This window comes from Eumetopias jubatus, unplaced genomic scaffold, assembly GCF_037043125.1.
Source record: "Eumetopias jubatus isolate StellerSeaLion01/CBP00866 unplaced genomic scaffold, mEumJub1_p1.0 scaffold_8, whole genome shotgun sequence".
Lineage (NCBI taxonomy): Eukaryota > Metazoa > Chordata > Mammalia > Carnivora > Otariidae > Eumetopias > Eumetopias jubatus.
This window is the reverse complement of record NW_028274814.1, coordinates 70,388,669-70,410,620: the sequence shown is the minus strand read 5'-3', so window position 1 is coordinate 70,410,620 and position 21,952 is coordinate 70,388,669. Positions and strand designations below refer to the sequence as shown.

At 36.3% G+C, this 21,952-nt stretch overlaps 1 protein-coding gene across 1 annotated transcript in view; it reads right to left on the bottom strand.

Annotated features, from left to right (window-relative positions):
- Positions 1-4,794, bottom strand: part of MUC19 (mucin 19, oligomeric) — a 36,089-nt gene extending 31,295 nt beyond the window's left edge. The window contains 9 exon segments of the mRNA XM_028113207.1: positions 365-477; positions 569-721; positions 1,058-1,231; positions 1,319-1,486; positions 1,625-1,810; positions 2,804-2,974; positions 4,096-4,260; positions 4,652-4,672; positions 4,767-4,794. Coding sequence (XP_027969008.1) covers positions 365-477; positions 569-721; positions 1,058-1,231; positions 1,319-1,486; positions 1,625-1,810; positions 2,804-2,974; positions 4,096-4,260; positions 4,652-4,672; positions 4,767-4,794 — 1,179 coding nt within the window.
- Positions 4,795-21,952: the final 17,158 nt, after the last annotated feature.

Sequence of the window (21,952 nt, the reverse complement as noted above, 5' to 3'; positions counted from 1 at the left end):
TCAAAAAATTTTTAAAGATTTTATTTATTTGTTTGAGAGGGAGAGACAGAGAGAGAGAAGAGGGAGAAGCAGACTTTCAGCTGAGCAGAGAGCCTGATGTGGGACTCAATCCCAGGACCCTGAGATCATGACCTGAGCCAAAGGCACACACTTAACTGACTGAGCCACCCAGGCACCTCTGAATTTTCAAAATAACCCCTAGCATGCTCACCACCACTTCTTGCACTGGTACTTCTACCAGAATATTAAAAGTGTGTCAATAGGACATATTCAATAAATTTTATAACTGAGAAATTTTTTAAGCAAAAAATTAACTAGCAACATCCATACCACTAAAATTAGATTCTCTAGTACCTTTTATTACATTTTCACTAAGGCCAATGTCATCAAATCGATTTGAACCAGAATCTCCAAAATCAAATTTAGCTTCACGTTTCCTTTCTCCATATCTCAAATCAAGTGATGAGGACTTACCCACTAACAGAGAAATAAAAATGTTAACACAATAACAGATGAAAGGCTGAAATCAATTTAGATTTCACCTGAGCAGGGTCCAAAATTAGACTACCTGAGCCACTGGCATCAGATTCCCTGCTGCTCTTATCACTCCAATCAGATCCACTGCTTTCAAATCCCTTTTGACCAAATTTCTCAAAACCATATCTCAAATTTTCTGATATGCCATCAACAAAATTATTCCCAATTCTTGCACTGGTGGTGCCTGCAGAATGTAAAATGATTGTCATCAGAACATATTTCAATAAATTTTATGAATCAAATATGTTTTATGCACAGAAATTAAACATCAACACCTAAACCACTGGAACTAAATTCACTAGTACATTTTATTCTGTTATCACCATTGTCACCACAGTGATTTGAACCAGAATCTCCAAAATCAAAATCAGTTCCAAACATCCTTCCTTCAAGTCCAAAATCAAAAGACCCAGGCCTTCCCACTAACAGAAAATTCAAAATATTATCAAATAAAATAATGAATATTTAAAATCCAATTGGATTTCTCAGGAAAAGAGCCCAAGTGGAATCCCTGAGCTACCGGCATCAGATCCAAGGCCTTTGAATCTAGCCCGGGCAGATCCACTGCCACTCATTTTAGTCCCTACAATTTCATTGATTCCAAATCCCTGTTGACCAGAAACCCCTACATTGGTTTCTGATTTTCCAGGGCTGTCACCAACAAATGTATTCCGATTTCTCAAACCAGTATCATCTGCAGAATATAAAATGATGTCACAGAGTGTATTGAAAACATTTCATGATTCAGAAATTTTTATGCAGAAGAATGAGATATCAATACCTAGATCATTGGGAATGGGTCCTTCAGAACTACCCATTTGATTTCCTTCAATTTTTATTTTGCCATTAATGCCACTGCCACCAAATGAACTCGAACCAGAAGCTCCAAAACCAAATGCAGCATTGCCCTTCTGTTTTCCAAGTTCCCAACCAAAAGACCCAGTTCCAACTGACAGAAAAAATAAAATGTAATTAAAAATTAATGTTAATTAATAAGTTCATTGTTAAATATTAAAGAAATATATTTTAACCAATTAGTTAATTTAATTAATTTTAAATTTTCTGTAATGAGTCTTAGTTGGAATACCTGAGCTATGGGCATCAAAACTGAAACCCATTGATTCACCCCTGGCAGATCCTCTGCTGCTCATTTCACTCTGGTCAGCTCTACCAATGCCCAATCCCTTTTGATCAGATGCCCCCAAACCAAATCCCAAATTTCCAGAGACACTGCTACTAAATCCAGCCCTATTTCTTGGGTTGGTATTATCTGCTAAAATTTAAAAAAAAAAAGATTGTTACCAGGTAATAATTAAATACAACTTACAACTCTACTTTCTACGCACAAAACCTAAAGAGTAATAACTAGATCACTGGAACTTGATTTTCCAATGTTTCCTATTTCATTTTCACCAAAGTCTTTTTGTTCAAAACCACTGATACCCATTCCACATGAGCCAGAATTACCAAGACCAAATTCAAATTCACCCTTCTTTCTACCACCAAATCCAAAATCAAAAGGCAAATGTAAGATTCAACTGTTATCAAGAGCAAAAAAACAAAGGATGGAAATGATTAATTAGTTGTATTTTTTCTTTGCAGAGTCTGGATTAGAATTCCTGAGCCACTGATATGAAAGCCAAAGCCCATGGATTTACTGACAAACTCCTTTCTGTTCTTCCTCTTTCCACCAACATCCACATCTTTTAAGATAAATTGCTCTGACACAAAAATAGCAAGATTTACATACTTTACTGACCCTAACTTCTTTCACTGACTTTAATTTCCAAATATAAAATGCTATTTACCACACTTTTATAAATTTGTTTTTTTCTGGCATTCTTCTTCAAGAAAACTAGTTGAAATATGAGTAATGAAACTTAAAAAATTAACACCGCAAAAGTACGGAAACATGAGACCCAAATTATCCTGTTCCTTAAGACAAAACTTGGGAACAAGAGAGTTTAAGTGGCTTTCCCAAAGTCCACAGAAGGTTATCAGGGAAGGGGATAGAAACTGGGTCTCTTCCTTACAGGTCCAAACTCCTACACAATTAAATCTAATTGCCTCTTCACTAAAATGTTTAAATTGATGATTTCTGTTGAAGACAACACAGATCCTTTAAGAATCAAACATAGTTTAAAAATCATTTCCACAAGTTTCTCTAACACTAAATCAGGTCAAAACACCACCTTCCCTGCTTTGCTAATTGATTGATTTTTTTTTTTCCTGTCAAAAGCAGAAACTAAGAAACAACTTAGAATACCTGTTTCACTGGCAGCAGAATTAGAGCCAGCCAATCCATTTACCACATTCACATCAAATCCACTTTGGCCAGATGGACCCCTACCAACGTCATTTTGATCTAAAGCAGTGCCACCAAATTTAATACCACCACATATACTGTTGGCAAAACCACTTGCTAACTTGGTTTTCTCTGCCATACAAAAACACAATCACTAACAGAAAAAAAAAAGTTGCATTCATTCATAATGTATAAGAAATTAATCTATACACATTGCTTGAACTAGGCCTACATTATCATTTCAAAAATATCCCCCCTCCCCTCCACTCCATATATAATTCCATACAGTGTAACCAGGGTTGTGCCTGGTAACCAATTTATCATGAAGTTAGAGAATTCCTTTAGAAAACTAAAGCATTGGGGCCATTTAAGATAAATTTCACTGTGTTCTTTAGAACATGAGCTAACAATGAACAACTCAGTATTGTAAACAAAAGCAAGTGTATCTGCATTAACTTATTAGTCATACTGTGTTTGTCAGCCCCCAAATAGATGACTGGATAAACAAGAAACTTGTGTCCTTCCTGATGATAATTTCAACTGCACCCCTATACCCCAAACTGTTTCTCCCTTTTCAGTTATCATCACTTGGATTCAAATATTAAATTTCAATATAAAATATTGAAGTTATTTTCCTCATTGGATCTCCTTCTTTTCTATTTTTGTACAGGTATGAACTATAGAGATTTGGGGGACCAGGCAAGTAAAGTAAAACTTGGCCAATTGGGAGAAGTATGTAGAACCAGAGAGAACATGCCTCATCTAAAGAAAGTTGATTTTTTTTTTTCAAACAAAACCAAATAGCAGACCACAAACTGTCTAGAAACCCTGTTTTATAATATTACTCATAAAACTGAGCATGCAATTTAAAGACAGAATCCCAGTATAGAAAATAAATTGTGATTGGAGATAAAAACGTGACTAGAGAAACCTTGCACCAAATTTGGGGCCAAGAAGTATTTTAATTAAATATCATAAAAATGATTGATCATTATAATATTAGCCCCAAGAAGAAAGTTAGCATACAAAAACTAAAATGATCAGGAGAAAAAAATGTAGCTTAATGTAAACATCTTTACCAAAATTCTCTAAAGACAGAATTCTCTAAAGTCAGTCTCATTGGCCCCGGAATTAGTGCCTTTCTATTCCCAACTATTACTGTTAAGGCCATGTGCTACAAATGATGCAAAGATTACCAGCTTATCCCAAATGAAATAAAGCACTTGTTTCCTAGATAAGCTCTCTAACAGTACCTGCTGGAGTGTCTTTTAACACTAAACTATCAGTATCTCGATGTTTCCTCGACCCATCTTCAGCCCCTCCTGGAGCATTAAATCCAGTGTTAAGGAGTGAGCCAACAAGAGATTTCTTTCTTCTGTTTGGATCACCAAAGTTCAGACTACTGAACAAAAAGCCACCTAATGTGAATAACAGAAGATCATATTTGAAAACAGTATTGCTAGCACAAAAAGGTGATTCAATTGCGACACTTAGAAAGCCATGTTATTCCCTGTTATTCTGGCAGCCCTTGGAACATCGTACACTGCTTATTGCCTTCATTGCCATATCCGTAACTTTTTGTCATAATCCTAAGACTTCAAAAAAGAGAGATGAATAGAGCTATGAAGATTTCACTGCCATGTACTAGAAATGCTACTTATAGTCAGGGCAGAAACCTCCCCAGCTGCTTCCTCTCCATTGCTAAGCCCTGAGTTCCAGTGTCCAACCTCCCCCCATCAAAATATTCTGCTGTGTTGAATCCACACTGTCCTTGGCTTAGTAATAGCTGATAAAATTAAGATAACATACCTGCTTGTCTTTTCTGTTTTCCTGCAAAGAGAAAAACAATGAGAACATTTATTCATAAGTTGTAGCAGTTACTTCTTTCAAGTCTCAGCTTAAATGTCATCTCAATGAGGCATACTCTGACCATTTAAAACTGCTATCCCCATTCTAACACTCCCAAAAATCATTATATTACCCTAATTTATTCCAGAGATTTTATCACCTTGTAATATACCATGTTTACTACTTACGTTTATTACTTATGGACTGTCCGCTTCTTCTAGATTTTAAGCTCCATAAACTCAAGGGTTTATTTGCCTGTTTTATTCACTGAGGTATCCCAGGTGTCTAGATATTAGATTTGAATATCTAACTATCTTAGTTTGATGCCAAAGCAGAGAAAAATGAGGTCATATTCAGTAGTGGGAAATCTACAGGCTTTTGAGTCAAACCCATCTGGACTCCCAGCCCTACCGTCAGAATGGCGTTTGACAATGCCTCTCTTAGACTCAGGCAAGAGGGATTCCCACTCAGAACCACTCAAGTCTCACTCTGGCCTTCCTCATGCCATGACTCTCCTCCGAGGGCAAAGAATAAAGGCAGAGCAATGTGCCATCCTCCCTTCCCCTCACTGTAGACCATACTGAGTCCTCAAAGTCCCATGGTCCCACGTCTGCTCTCAAGACCATTTTCTCAAGGTTAGACCACATTGAAGCAATGAGAAGCCCTAGGCTGGGGGGATAATCAAGGGGTGCTTCTTTGCAGGAGTAATAGATGATGCTGAGACATGCAGGCAAGTGTATTTCTGTATGTGTGGAACAAAGCCAGGGATGGAAAGAGCAGGGGGTGGTGGGGACAGAGACATTGGCAAGGGCACTGCACACCCTGTTCTCACATTGAATTCCAGTGACTTGAAAATTTGCATTAGAATCAGGCCTTCTAGGTGGTCACAAATATGATTTTGTCAAGTTGGAAGAAAAATTATTTTAAATTTTATTCCTTTATTTATAGATGTGCTATTCTTGCTCCTGGTTTATGTCCCTGGGTATATTTAATACTTCTGAAATAAAAGTTTCTTTATCTATTAACTGGAGACTACATAACAAATGATAATAAAACATTATCCACTTTATAATGTGGTTATTAATTAAATGAAAGAATCAAATAAGATAAAAGGACCTAGCAGTGTCTGGCACATACTAAGTATTCAGTAAGGAAGGACAGTATCTTTCAATATATTTTATTTTCCTCACCCAACTTGTCACATGAAACTTATGCAGAATCTTTTTATTTCATCTATTTACTTCATAAGTATTCACTATACTTATACCTCTCCTGAGTTCAACCCCATAGATATATTATCAGATCTTTCATTTTGTTAGACCAATGTCTCCTCTAAATTTATTCATTCTGTTGTGGAAATGAATAGTCTGGTATTTTGGTCAGTGTGCCATGTTTGTTTCTACTAATTAAATTATCCCTTTTTTAATATATAAAACTTACTCAGAAATACATTGCCATTAGGGTCACTAGCAGTAATGGTCAGATGTGTTTTGTAGGTACCATATCTTAGACGTGTAACAATACCTTACATGCCTTATCTCTTCAATCCTCACAAGCCCCCAAAAGGTTGGTACTATTATTATTCCTCACTTGTAGAGGAGGAAATGGATATTTAAAAGAGACTGAATCACTTGCCTAAGATTACATGGTAAAATATGCCAGGAAATCATTTTTTTCTTATGCAAAATGTGTATCTCATTTAAAGATAGATTGCTTATAAAATGCTTAAAGATAAATAAAATGTTTACTTCAGATCACAGACTTCAGACAACAGGATGAATCAGAAAAGAGAAATAGACATAATTCGGCTCCTCCACCTTCACTCTATAGAGAAAAACTGCTGGATGAGAGAGATGAATATAGATGAGCTTCCTGGAAGGGGAGATTTTAAAGGTAATGGCAACAAACAAGTTACATTGTCTGAAATCAGTAAAATGGAAAAATATCAGAAAACATAAAGTCCTTCCTTTTCTCAAATATGTAAATCTTGTCTCATTAAAGAATAAAGATTGTGGGGGATACCACTGCTCTGGATTTGACCAGTTTTATGTTGGCTGGTTGAGTGGTTGGTTGAGGCTTCCTTGCTTGGCATTTTTATTCATCCAGTGCAACCCTAGCCTTAGAAATCCTCAAGTCTTTCCTAAGTAATACCCAGACCTGGGATGTTCCCTGAGAGATGCAGGAAAAAACTCAATTGCTCATAATTTCAGAAGATTTTCAGAGAACTATAGAATTCTAAGCGTTTCCTCACCTCACTCAAATTTCTCAAATGAGGACTCTTAGGAGAATGCTCAAGACTCATATGACTCAATTTATTCTAATTAACAATCAGATTTTGTACTCTTGGAAGGAAAGAAGCTCTTGCTCTCATTATAGTAAAACCTAATGAGTCCCATCCATAGTTATGAGGAAGTGAAAATTTTGCTGTCTTCATGAGACAACTAACCTGCTGCTTATTCTCAGTTTGTGTTTACCTCAAAGAAAACATCTTCCAATTATATTTTATTGTATTTTGTTTGTAGAAAGACACAGAGATCTAAAATATCACATAAGAAAAACATATAAAATCTTGGGCTATTTTGATTGTTGTATGCATTAGACCAAATCAAAATGAATCTATGTTGATATTAGCAAAAATCCTTTTCTTAGATAAGAAAAATTCCATAAAAGCAGTCTTGATTTGCTGTGGCTTATTTTTCATTTTGGTGGATAGAGAAATAAAATAATCGATAATATTCAGTGTTATTCAATTTTCTAAGGGAATCTGTAATAAAACTAATAGGACCAGGATCAATTTTAATTAAAACAGATCTCTAAGAAATTAATCCTATAATAAAAAATACTTATTTAAGGAAAGTAAATCCTTAAATCTGTATCTACACTTCTCTTACAGGTTTAAAAATTTTAAAAAGGCAAGTAACAACAGCAATTTTTTATTTCAAATGTTACCACCTTTATAAATGCTGATTAAATTTGTAAATATCTGGCCCAGAATATTCAAAAACACACTATAATATGTTTGCTTATAATAAGGAATATTTCATTTTAAATGTTGTAATGTTATTTCCAGGAGAGATATGCCTTCTCTCCAAATAAAAGCACTGTCACTTTATTGTTGTTTAGTATAAAAGTAATTTGCCTGATGTGCTTCCAGCTATTTTTCCATCTGAAGAAAAAAAGGGAGAATTGCTGTCATTAGTAGCTTATCTGACAGATTTGCCAACAGAAAGTGAATTTTGATTACAGCCATTTCTTGTCCTTGGGAGGTGTTTCCACAGAGCTATGCTCATTGAATTTAATACTCAGGCATGAATATGGTTAATTATCCATTGACCGTGGTATATTTATACCTCTTCAGAACACCCCCATAAAAGAGAAAGGCTCCATTCGTCCTCCAACCAGTTTAAAGTACAGCCTAGGTGCAGGAATTAGAACACAGCAAAAAAACAGTAATTCTTAGATGACTGAAAACGTGCAAAGCATTGATTCCTATTCTGTTGGTAAAATGCAGAAGTTTTCATTAAAAGATCTTTTTTCAAAATACTGGATGAAACTAACTACTTAATTTGAATGAAATGGCTAAAATTTCTATTGTACCACTAGATACAAAATTCATGTACATGCTACATACAAATGATTTAAGTGTTATTATTGTTTAACAAGGCGAATTTTCTTCATATTTAAGTGAATAGCATGTATATCTGCAAGATATCAAATTATAGTAAGTATGGCTGAGTCAAAAACACACTAAGAATGACTAATTTATAACAAATGACAATTTATATATAAGCACATGTATTAAGTTATATTTAAAGATATAAACATATTTTATCAAATATATAAAAACATTGGTTTCCCAGAAAATTTTCTTGAGAATTTTGTGAAATGAAACATTTAACAATAGCAATAGAATTTTGCATAAAATTACATGTTGATTACATATTCAAGAACCCTCAAAAAAAAAAAACATTTTGGGTAACATTTTTAGTTTGGTACTTAATGGACTGTAGATTTTTTTTTTAATGCTTCTCCATGCTCTATAATCTTCACAAATTTCCTAAACCCAAACTGACTACATCAATCAAACAAAAATTCAAAGCATATGGTCTGATACTAAGATAAACTTTCAGAAATTGGACTGTCCTGAAAAATCTAGGACTTATGGTTGCCAAATCTATTCCAGAAACATAGACATAAATTAAGTAAAACAGGAAACAGAGCCAGTTAAAAGATTTTCCATGTGTTCTGACAAACTGTTACCAAAACCAAGTTGTACATAATTACACATACAAATACATATACACATATTTAGCCAAAGGCTAAGAAGAAATGGTTTGGAGACACTTTATATAAATGCTTCTAAAGAAAACTATACAGTAACATTTCTGTGTATAGGTTAAAAACCTGGAAAATTCTAATTATTTAAAATGTAGTTTGCAGTCAAAGTTATTCCCAAATCCTCTTACAACAAATAGGGGAAAAAATCCCTCAGGGCCCCACTTTGGGCGCACAGTCTTACAACAAATACTAGACTGACAGCAATAAATAAAAAGTGGTAACTGGGTGCAAAAATACAGATATAATAATCCTATCAGGATATAGAGTTAAATGTTTAATAGAAATGAAAAGACAGAAAGGAAAATCAAAAGCAGAAACATAGAAACCATCTTTAGAGTAAGGCTCAGCTATCTTACACACAGCATTACACACATCCCAAGAGCACCATTGCCTGATATATGATAATTGGCATTCATTTTTGTGTCCCCGAAAAAGATTAGACTATGTTCACAAGTCCCTTGTCTTCTCGGGTAAAAATATAAGAGTATCTGTGGTTCATTTCAGGAGTTTTACTTTGGAAAGGATTTGGTTATTTTCATATAGAAAATTCTTGTATGCAGAAAAAATCATATCTATAACCCCAAATTATATCATTAATTCAAAACAAGTATGACTTGAGTGTCTGTTCCATTGCAGCCACTGTTCTCATCATTGTGAATATAGAACAAACAGTATAGATCAAAATCCTATCCTTGAGGTGTTTACAATCATGTGGGATAAATGAGTAAGGAGACATAGTAGTTTATTCCCAAATCAAGTATGTATAAAACACATCAATTTTCTGTATTCCATGTTGGCAAGAATGTAAATTGGTTCAGCTATCATAGCAAATTGTATGGAGGTTTTTCAAAAAATAAAAATAGAATTAGCATGACCCACAAATTCCACTTCTGGGTGTATATCCAAAAGGATATGAAATCACTATCTCAAAGAGTATTTCCACTTTCATGTTCATTCCAGCATTATTCACAATAGCCAAGACATGGAAACAACCTAAATGTCCATCAACAGATGAATGACTAAAGAAAGTGTGGCACATATACACATGGGATACTATCCAACCATAATAAAAGAAAATTCTGCCATTTGGGACAATATGGATGGACCTTGAAGGCATTATGCTAAGAGAAATAAGTCAGACAGAGAAAGACAGATTTCATATAATCTAATTTGTATGTGGAATCTAAAAACATCAAACTCATAGAAACAAAGTAAAATGGTGTTTGCCAGGGGTTGGAGGTTGGGGTAAATGGGGAGATGTTGACCAAAGGACACAAACTTCTAGTTCTAAGATGAATAAGTTCTGGGGATCTAATGTATAGCACTGTGACTATAGTTAATAATATTGTATTATATATTTGACAGATGCTAAGAGAATATGTCTTAAAAATTCTCACCACACACACACACACACACACACACACACACACACACACAAAGGTGAATATGTGCAATGATAGAGGTGTTGAATAACTATATTGTGGTAATCATTTTACAACATAAACATGTATCAAATCATGTCGTATCTCTTAAACTTACACAATGTTATATGTCAATTATATCTCAATAAACCTGGAAAAAAATTCCTGTGTTCCAAAAGAAGCAGGCTCAGAATACATCTTGATATCCCAAAGTAAAGATTAATTTCTGGAAGATACAGACCTGATATTTTTTTGTATAATAAGGCTTCCCCATGTATAAAAAAAGGAAAAAATAAGAACAATTAAGTCATTTTATATTTCTCTATAGTATGTTTTTTAAAACAATGAAAATAACATTCTGCTTGTTTCCATTCTTTTAAATTAAATCCAAGGAATCTAATTTTTATATCTAAAAAGTATGATTTTCAATATTAATTTACTAATTTGAGAGCTTTCTTATATAGGTCTAGGTAATGCATTTACCTATCAACAAACTCAAAATCAAAGTTTTCAATGTCAACTCATTATTGAAAAAATATATGGCCAAATAAATTAAATCCACAAATTTATATTAGCCAGTACTTTATATCTTTTTCATACTATCAAAACCTTTTACAGCTGTCAATCTGAAGTATATTTTCTGATTGAAATTTCACCTGGTTTTATTTTCCCCTAAACATTTCTGGTTAGTGTATTCATAAGCAGTGAATTAAACAAAAGACAAAAACGAAGAAAGAAAGAAAGAAAGAAAGAAAGAAAGAAAGAAAGAAAGAAAGAAAGAAAGAAAGAAAGAAAGAAAGAAAGAAAGAAAGAAAGAAAGGAGGGAGGGAGGGAGGGAGGGAGGGAGGGAGGGAGGGAGGGAAGGAAGAAAGCAAACAAACTGGCGGGAGGAAGGAAGGACAGGAGGTAGAAAGAAAGGCAACCAATTGTATAGATGTTACCCCACTGAGAAGATAGAATAATGTGGGGAAAAAATAATACTTGATTATACATATCTATTTCATGCCAGATCTATATCTCATATTACTGAAGTTTTTCCCCAATTAGCCAGGGTATTGTTTTTTTTTATTTTTCTTTCTTTTTTGTACAGTTATGGTTGCTTAAACAGTAAAATTTTTTCTTCTGATTGATTACAGGAAGGGCTCCTAAATATCTGCTTTCACCAGCTTCCAGTCCCCAAGGCTTTACCATTCTATAACCTACAGAAAATGAAGTGAATCTGTATTTGGAACTTAGAGCTCATTGACTAAGGAAGAAATATTCATTTCAACTAAGGCACCTGGAATTTCTGCAGAGCATTTTTCCAGATAGATTTCTTATGTCTCAACATAGCCTTATTAATGCATATAATCCCTGCGTTTTGTCAAAAAAATCACCAATCTATGGAAATCCTATTGAAATATTCATAATCATTTCTAGAGCAATCAGGGATATTTAAGAATTTACTTTAGAAATACTCTCCAATTCTCTAGTGAACTTAATATACTTTACTAAATACTTCTAAAACATTTTGTTGTGATAGGATATCATTTAATAAATACTTTGAAAATAATGTGTTTTGTGTACTGTTATTTAAGAAATAAACACATTTATGCAAAGTAGAAGCAAAGAATATTACAAAGTACTATTTAAAATTATGAAAGTCACTATTACTTGAAGTAATCATTTTTAATGGCCTATCAGATGATTTCTCAGGTAGTTGGATTAAGGATAGAAATCTTTTCTCTTAATCACAACAAATAATCATAGTGCTCTACATTCTGGCTTCTCATAGAAAAGTAAAATATACTCTACTCTCAAATTTAGAAAATAGATTTTAAATTTAGGTATAGAATAATCTCCACCCTTTTGCTGACCTTTCCCCTTATGTTTAGACGTTACTGTTTTTCTGCCATTTTCAGAAATAGAACTAAGCAAGTAATACATTTGTTTCTTAAGATATTTTCCCATTTTGCTCATTTATTAATTAACAAAATTAATGATGTGTTCCCTTTCAATTAATTTTAGAAATTAACTAACTGACTTCATGAAATATCCAGGAAAATTGTTAGCTTAAGAAATGTTTTCTCTACAAAAAAAAATTTTGCGACAAACCAGTCTTTTAATTGGTGGTACTTTCATGATTTATGAAAATTGCAATTACCAGTATGGGTCTTTAGTCTAAATGCAGTTTTAAGTTCAAGATAGAGTCATTAGAAGATAAACTGTGATAAAAATAGACAACAAAAATAACACTATGTGCATCCTGAGTAACGTGTTCATTAATAATTCCTAAAGATAGGTTTATGAAAGCTGAATAGGATGAAAATCTAGGTTTCTTAGTATCCTAGTATCCTTACTTATTAGCCTACTGAGATATAGGAAAGTTTTCTGATGGAGGAAAATGTTTGAAGTAGAGAACACTAAACATTTAAGCAAACATATACACACGTCTATCAAATTTGAAATGATTCTTTAAGTTAGTACCTTACCTTTGCAGAAGGTGCAAAGGGTCACAACCAAATACAAAAAGATCAGCTTCATGGTGGTGATTTGGGACCTAGAAATGGGGACCAGTCATCCTGGAGAACCAGATCTGTGAGGGACCCTTTCACAAGAGTTTTTATACCCACTCTTACCACTGTTTCTCATCATGGTCTAGGTGTGGTAATGATACAGCAAAGATAAATATCATGGCATGCCAAAGATGAAATCCACTTCAAGTCAGTTTAGGGTCTTATTTGTGCCATCGTCTATCTTGGATCAAGTCCAGCTCACACCAAACCCAGACCATACCCTCTCGCCGCCCTGTGCAAACAGGAAAGGCAGGAACTAAAAGCCCCAGGATTAAAAACCAAATACGCCAATAATATACATTTGTCTGTACCCTATTAATCATTGCAGCGGTTTTAATACCTCAAGAAACTCAAACAGTGTGATTAAATATTGTAATATTGTCTCGCCCTTAACAACAAAATGTACTTTAAACATTAATCTACCTTGAAACAAAGAACTCTTTACTTATCAATATATTAATGGGTATTTCTTTACAAAAGCAAATAATTATCACATAGACATAGGCGTAAGTATAGCTGTAGATATACTAGGACATACAATGCCCTGTGGTCACTGTAATAGCTCTGTTACTCACAAGCACACATGACATTCCAATGATATACATGCTTACCATGAACTTTATAATCAGATATGTAACTAGAAGACATGAAAATGAGAACATCAGAAAAGGAATGCTTTAGAACAAAAATAAAATTAAATAGAAAATACCACCCATTGGGCTCCTGGGTGGCTCAGTTGGTTAAGCAACTGCCTTCGGCTCAGGCCATGACCCCAGGGTCCTGGGATCGAGTCCCACATCGGGCTCCCCCTGCTCTGTGGGGAGCCTGCTTCTCCCTCTCCCTCTGCCTGCCACTCCCCCTGCTTGTGCTCTATCTCTGTCAAATGAATAAATAAAATCTTTAAAAAAAAATACCACCCATGAATTATACATGTAGACATTCTGGGGTAGGGAGAGGAAGTTCAAGGCATGGTCTAAGAGGAGAAGGTCTGGTGTGTGCTGAGCAGGGTAGACATGATTGGCCATGAAAGGGGGACCTGAAAACTAGAAGGGTCAACTCCACAGTTTGATGATGCAATTGCTTCTCATCTGCTCCCAATCACCATCAAGGAAAGGCTTCAGTGCACTTGTGGTGAACAAAGCATAATATATAAACTTGTGAAATCACTAAGTTGTACACCTGAAACTAATGTAACATTGCATGCCAACTATACTCAAATAAAACTAACAAGAGAAGAAAAGGTGTCAGGAGCCAAAGGGAAAACAGTCCTCAGTCTATCTCTAGAAAAGCAGAAAAATCCCATGAAAAAGGGAAAACTATGGGTAAGCATCCCTTTCCTTCCCTTTTATCCACTCATTCTCAACTAATCTGTAGGAAATAAATGATACCAGCCTTGTCAGAGGGCCTGACCAATACATGGTGAATGCTTTCACTCATGAGCTTCCTGTCCCCATGAAACCTCCTTAGTCTCTTTGTTCATTCCTTAAATCATCTTGAAGGAGGACAGAATTTATCAGGCTTAAATATTTTAAATGCTTTTTCCTGTTTAAGGTAATGCATTCACTGAAGGCCATGCATTTTTTTATCTGACATCAGTGAAAGTGTTTTTCCTGGTGGGGCAGGGATTTGGAGAGTGGGCAAACAATAGATACAGGAGTGCTGGGGAGAGAGCTCACTCCAAGAAGAGAGAAGGAGGTAAAAGAGATTGGAGGGGGGTAAGATTGACTTCACTAACTTTGTAGTTTTTCCAAAACCCAGCTCTGATTGTTTCAGTACTTTGCAAATAAAGACTGTGTATTGAGGATTTTTCTCCAACACAGAAAAAAAGTGTAGTTAAGGGGGAATATTGCCCTTTGAGACATATGACTCATATGAACATGGCCATTTACAATGTTCTTTTGTTTTTTTAATCGTGCATGACTTCATTGTGAACGAGATTTGGTCTTGAAGAGCCCATTTTTCAGATTATAATTATGACATGATTATTCTGCTATGTGTCAAGAGTGGACCTAGATATGTAGACTAGAAAGAAACAGTTACCTTGAGGCTTTGGGGGAACTAAGAATACATGCAAGATGGGAAATTTTCCATAAGTAGGAATCAGGTGAAATGCTATGGAAGCTTGAAGGAAGGTGGCACTCTTTTAGCTTGTAAGAATCAGGGAAAATTTCATGAAGAGGGTAGTGTAAGGGCTGAACCTGAGAAAAGAAAGTTAAAGTTGATAAAACCTGGGCATGCAGAATCAGGGAAGGATTCCAAATGGAAAATGCATTATGAAAAAGCCAAATGCAATTTCAAGCATCTAATATCTTACCACCCACTTCTCTTTCTAGATCACTTGTTCCAGTAGTATGATTCCAAGAATCTACTATATCCACTGGGACCTACAATCCATGGATCTGCTACATTTCATTCACCCTCACTCCCCTCGACAATTCAGCTACTCTCTTACTTGGTTTAAATTGTATGGTTAATTATTATCATTATTCCTTTGCATGAACCCTTAATTCCTTTTCTCTATTAAATCTATGACCCCTGTTGGGCCCTGAAGACAGGCAATTATATTTCCTAATCTATTGCTTTCACAATCTTCATGTTTTCTTTTCTCTTCTCCAATACCCAATGCTTCTTTCCATCTTCCCTCTCAGTCAATGACCTTACTTCCAATTTTATTGAGAAAATATAAGCTATCAAAAGAGAAACTCTATAAGCTCCCATCCACAAATATATCCATCTACTGGTATCTGTACCCTTTTGCTCTTCCTGCCTTCTTATTAATACACAAGAACTCTCCGTGCTACCATCTAAGGTCAATGTTTCCATTTGTATACTGGCTTCCGTCCAAGAACATTAATGTCAGTAATTTGTTCACCTGTGTCCATATCACCATATCACCAAGGTTTCTTTCTTCTTTTGGATTAATCCCAACAGTATAAATACATGCTGTTGTTTGCTCTTCCTAAGAAAAATAAATGTTAACAAAAAAAGTAACTTTATGATTCTGAATTGTATGTCAATAAAGCTGTTACTAAAAAAAAAAGAGGGGAAGAAGGAAGGGGAGTAAATTGGAGGGGGAGACGAACCATGAGAGATGATGGACTCTGAAAAACAAACTGAGGGCTCTAGAGGGGAGGGGGATGGGGGGATGGGTTAGCCAGGTGATGGGTATTAAAGAGGGCACGTTCTGCGTGGAGCACCGGGTGTTATGCACAAACAATGAATCATGGAACACTACATCAAAAATTAATGATGTAATGTATGGTGATTAACATAACAATAAAAAAATTTAAAGAGAAAAAAAGAAAATCTTTTCCAATCATGGGAAGTTGGGAACAACTGTGTACAGTTTGAAAAAAACAAAAAGATGTTGAACTCACTTCCTTCCTACTCTCTTCCCATTTCTCTACTCCCCTAATGGCTAAACTTCCCAAGAGTTCCTTGTGTTCACTGACTCAAGTCCTGACTTCTCATTATCTCATGAACTTACTCAACCCCCAGTAAGTTCTCCCCAACACCACACAAAATCAAGAACACAGGTGATCTTATGTGAATCCAATGGTCAGTTGTCAGTCCTCATTTTACTGACCTCTCAACAACATTTGACACATAGTTGATCAATTCTTCCTTCTTAGTACACTTTGACTTCTGCAGTTTCCACGTTTTTCCTGTTTCATGTGCTGCTCCCTCTTATTCTCCTCTGCTGAATCCTCAATCTCCAGCACCTCTTAACATGAGGGCCTGGACACTCAATTTTGGATCTCTTCTTTTTCTCTAGACACTTCACTCCCTTGGTGATTGTACCCAAGTTCTATGGATTTACATACCATTCAGATACTCATGACTTCCAGGTTTATATATCCAGCCCTGGACTATTCCCCTGCCTCCAAGCTTATTTTCCACATCTTCACCTGTATGTCTAATAGGCAACTAAACTCAATGTGCCCAAAATGAAACTCTAAACCCACTCCTTCCACAAATGTGCTCTTCCCAGTATTTTCTTTTTGTATCAGTTAATGGCAAATCTGTCCGGGTTACCTCACCCCCAAAATTTATAGCCATTCTTGAATTTTCCTTTCTTTCAACATCCCTCTTCCATGCACATTCTCCATCAGAAGATCCTGTTGATTCTCAATTTTAAAATAAATCCAGAGTGAAACCTCTTTTCATCACCTCCTCCCCCATCACCCTGGCTCCCCTCATTCAGGACATAATTACCTCTGACCTCGACTACCACAGTGGACTTCTAGCTAGTCTCCCTTTTTATAATCTCAGAACATCAGCCAGAATGGTCCTGTGCAAACTGACACTTAATACGCATTTTCCTACTCAAAACACTGCAGGACCCCCACCCCCTCATTTCACCAAATAAAACCATATCTTTGAGGAAGAGCAAGATGGCGGAGGAGTAGGAGACCTAAATTATGTCTGGTCCCAGGAATTCAGCTAGATAGGTAGTGAACCATTCTGAACACCTACAAACTCAACAGGAGATTGAAGAAAAGAATAGCAACAACTCTCTGAACAGAAAAGTGACCACTTTCTGGAAGGTAGGATGTGCAGAGAAGTGAATCCGAGGCGATATTCGGGAGGATAGGCGGCGGGGGAGGGGGCCTCCGTCGGCCGCTTCTGGCAAGTGATAGAGCCGCGGAGCACAAAATCGGAAATTTTAGAAGTCGGCTCCGCTGAGGGACGTCGCTGCAGTGGCTAAGTGGGAGGTGGGAACGCTTGCTGGGACAGTGTGGTCTCAGGACCCTCAGGGTCACAGAGAGACCAGGGGTGCCTGAGTGCGGCAGAGCTCCCAGGTATCGGAGCAGGGAAGCCGGCTCCAGAGACGGAGCCAAGGCGCGGGCTCTCAGCTCAGGGTTGCCATAAACTGATCGGTGACAGCCGGGCCACTGCTCCTCCAGCAGGGACCCAACAAGCGGCAGATCTGGGGAGACTCCCCTTTCCCCCCGCCCCCAGGAGCGGCACAGGAACACACCACAGGAATCTGCTGGGTTTGGAGACTTGACACGGGGTCGTGAGCCAGAGATAGAAATGCTTGGTCACAGGCCGGGTGAGCATGGAGTGTGGCTGGAGACCAGGGAGACGGGAGTGATTGACTGCTTTTCTCTGGGGGTGCACTGAGGAGTGGGGCCCTGAGCTCTCGGCTCCTCCGGCGTGGAGATTAGGAGGCTGCCATTTTCTTTCCCTGTCATCCAAAGGTGTACCGAAAGCTTGCAGGAAACAAATCTCCCGAGAACAAACCTGAGCAGATTACTTAGCCCGGACCTGGCAAGGGCGGGGCAATTCCACCTCCGGCAAAAACATTTGGGAACCACGGCAACAGGTCCCTCCCCCAGAAGATCAGCAAGAACAGCCAGCCAAGACCAAGTTTACCAGTCAATGAAAATGGCAGAACTCCAGCGCTAGGGGAATACTGCACATAGAATTCATGGCTTTTTTTTCCCCCCATGATTCTTTAGTCTTTCAAAGTAAACTTTTTTAATTTTCTTTTTTTCTTTTTCTATTTTTTTGAATTTTTCTTTTTCCCTTTTTCAACCAACATCATATCTTATAAATCCCTTTTTTAAAAATTGTTTTATTTTTCATTTTTAAAGTCATATTCTATCCCTTCATTGTAGCTAACCTTATTTTTTGTATATATATAAATGGTTTTCTCTTTAAAATTTTGGGATACAGTTTCTTCTAACAGACCAAAATATACCCTAAATCTCTAGTGTATGGCTTTGTTCTAGTCACCTGCCTGATCACATTCTCTCCCTTTTTGTTGTTGTTGTTGTTGTTTTTCTCTTCTTTCTTTTCTCAACAAACTTCTTATCAATTCCTTTTGTAAAGTCTTTTATAAGTTTCATCTTTACAGTCATATTCCATCCCTTCATCATATTTACCCTTATTTTTGTACATATATAAGTTTTTCTTTCTTTAAAATTTTGGGAGGCAGTTTCTTCTAACAAACCAAAATACACCCAAAATCTAGTGTGTGGCTCTGATCATATTTGATCATATTCTTTTTTCTTTCTTTCTTTCCCTTTCTTTTCCCGCTAGTTTCAGGTCTCTTCTGATTTGTTTAGTGTATATTTTTCTGGGGTCATTGTTACCCTGTTAGCATTTTGATCTCACACTCATCTATTCTTTTCTGGACAAAATGACAAGATGGAAAAACTCACCTCAAAAAAGAGAACAAGAGGCAGTACTAACTGCCAGGGGCCTAATCAGTATATGGATATAAGTAAGATGTCAGAACTAGAGTTCAGAATGACGATTATAAAGATACTAGCTAGGCCTGAAAAAAGCATGGAAGTTATCAGAGAATCTCTTTCTGGAGAAATAAAAAAACTAAAATCTAACCAAGTTGAAATCAAAAAGGCTATTAATGAGATGCAATCAAAAATGGAGGCTCTAGCAGCTAGGATAAATGAGGTAGAAGAGAGAATTAGTGATATAGAAGACCAAATGATGGAGAGTAAAGAAGCTGAGAAAAGGAGAGACAAACAGCTACTGGATCATGAGGGTGGAATTTGAGAGATAAGTGATACCATAAGATGAAACAACATTAGAATAATTGGGATCCCAGAAGAAGAAGAAGAGAGAGAGGGGGGTAGAAGGTATATTGGAGCAAATTATAGCAGACAACTTCCCTAATTTGGGGAAGGAAACAGGCATAAAATCCAGGAGGCACAGAGAACCCCCCTCAAAATCAATAAAAACAGGTCAACACCCTGAAATCTAATAGTAAAACGTACAAGTCTCAGAGACAAAGAGAAAATCCTGAAAGCAGCTCTGGACAAGAGATCTGTAACCTACTGGTAGAAACATTAGATTGGCAGCAGACCTATCCATAGAGACCTGGCAGGCCAGAAAGGACTGGCATGATATATTCAGAGCACTAAGCAAGAAAAATATGCGCCAAGAATACTATATGCAGCTAGGTTGTCATTGAAAATAGAAGGAGAGGTAAAAAGCTTCCAGGACAAACAAAAACTAAAAGAATTTGCAAACACCAAACCAGCCCTATAAGAAATATTGAAAGGGGTCCTCTAAGCAAAGAGAGAGCCTAAAAGTAACATAAACCAGAAAGGAATAGAGACAATATACTGTAACAGTCACCTTACAGGCAATACAATGGCACTAAATTCATATCTTTCAATAGTTACCCTGAATGTGAATGGGCTAAATGCCTCAATCAAAAGACACAGGCTATCAGATTGGATAAAAAAACAAGACCCATCGATACGCTGTCTGCAAGAGAGTCATTTTAGTTCGAAAGACACCTCCAGATTGAAAGTGATGGGGTGGAAAACAATTTACCATGCTAATGGACATCAAAAGAAAGCTGGGTGGCAATCCTTATATCAGACAAGTTAGATTTTAAACCAAAGACTATAATAAGAGATGAGGGAGGACACTATATCATACTTAAAAGGTCTATCCAACAAGAAGATCTAATAATTGTAAATATCTATGCCCCTAACATGGGAGCAGCCAATTAATAACAAAATTAAAGAAACACATTGACAAAAACACAATAATAGGGGAATTTAACACCCCCTCACTGAAATGGAGAGATCATCTAAACAAAAGATCAACAAGAAAATAAAGACTTTACATGACACACTGGACCAAATGGACTTCACAGACATTCAGAACATTCCATCCCAAAGCAACAGAATACACATTCTTCTCTAGTGCCCATGGAACATTCTCCAGAATAGATCACATCCTAGGTCACAAATCAGGTTTCAACTGGTAGCGAAAGATTGGAATCATTCCCTGCATATTTTCAGGGAATGTTTTAAAACTAGAACTCAATCACAAAAGGAAAGTTGGAAAGAACTCAAATACATGGAGGCTAAAGAGCATCCTACTAAAGAATGAATGGGTCAACCAGGAAATTAAAGAAGAATTTAAAAAATTCATGGAAACCAATGAAAATGAAAACACAACTGTCGAAATCTTTGGGATGCAGCAAAGGCGGTCCTAAGAGGAAAGTATATAGCAATACAAGCCTCTCTCAAGAAAAAAGAAAGATCTCAAATACACAACCTAGCCCTACACCTAAAGGAGCTGGAGAAAGAACAGCAAAGAAAGCCTAAACCCAGCCGGAGAAGAGAAATAATAAAGATCAGAGCAGAAATCAATGAAATAGAAACCAAAAGAACAGTAGAAGAGATCAACAAAACTAGGAGCTGGTTCTTTGAAAGAATTAACAAGATTGATAAACTCCTGAAAAGACTTATCAAAAAGAAAAGAGAAATGACCCAAATAAATAAAATCATGAACGGAAGAGGAGAGATCACAACCAACACCAAAGAAATACAAACAATTATAAGAACATATTATGAGCAACTCTATGCCAGCAAATTAGATAATCTGGAAGAAATGGATGCATTCCTAGAGATGTATCGGCTACCAAAACTGAACCAGGAAGAAATAGAAAACCTGAACAGACCTATCACCACTAAGGAAATTGAAGCAGTCATCAAAAATCTCCCAACAACAAGAGCCCAAGGCCAGATGGCTTCCCAGGGGAATTCTACCAAACATTTCAAGAGGAATTAATACCTATCCTTCTGAAACTATTCCAAAAAAATAGAAATGGAAGGAAAACTTCCAAACTCATTTTATGAGGCCAGCATTACCTTGACCCCAAAACCAGACAAAGACCCCATCAAAAAGGAGAACTACAGACCAATATCCCTGACGAACATGGATGCAAAAATTCTCAACAAATTACTAGCCAATAGGATCCAACAGTACATTAAAAGTATTATTCACCACGACCAAGTGGGATTTATCCCTGGGCTACAAGGTTGGTTCAACATCCACAAATCAATCAATGTGATACAATATATTAATAAAAGAAAAAACAAGAACCATATGATCCTCTCAATAGATGCAGAAAAAGCATTTGACAAAGTACAGCATCCTTTCTTGATTAAAACCCT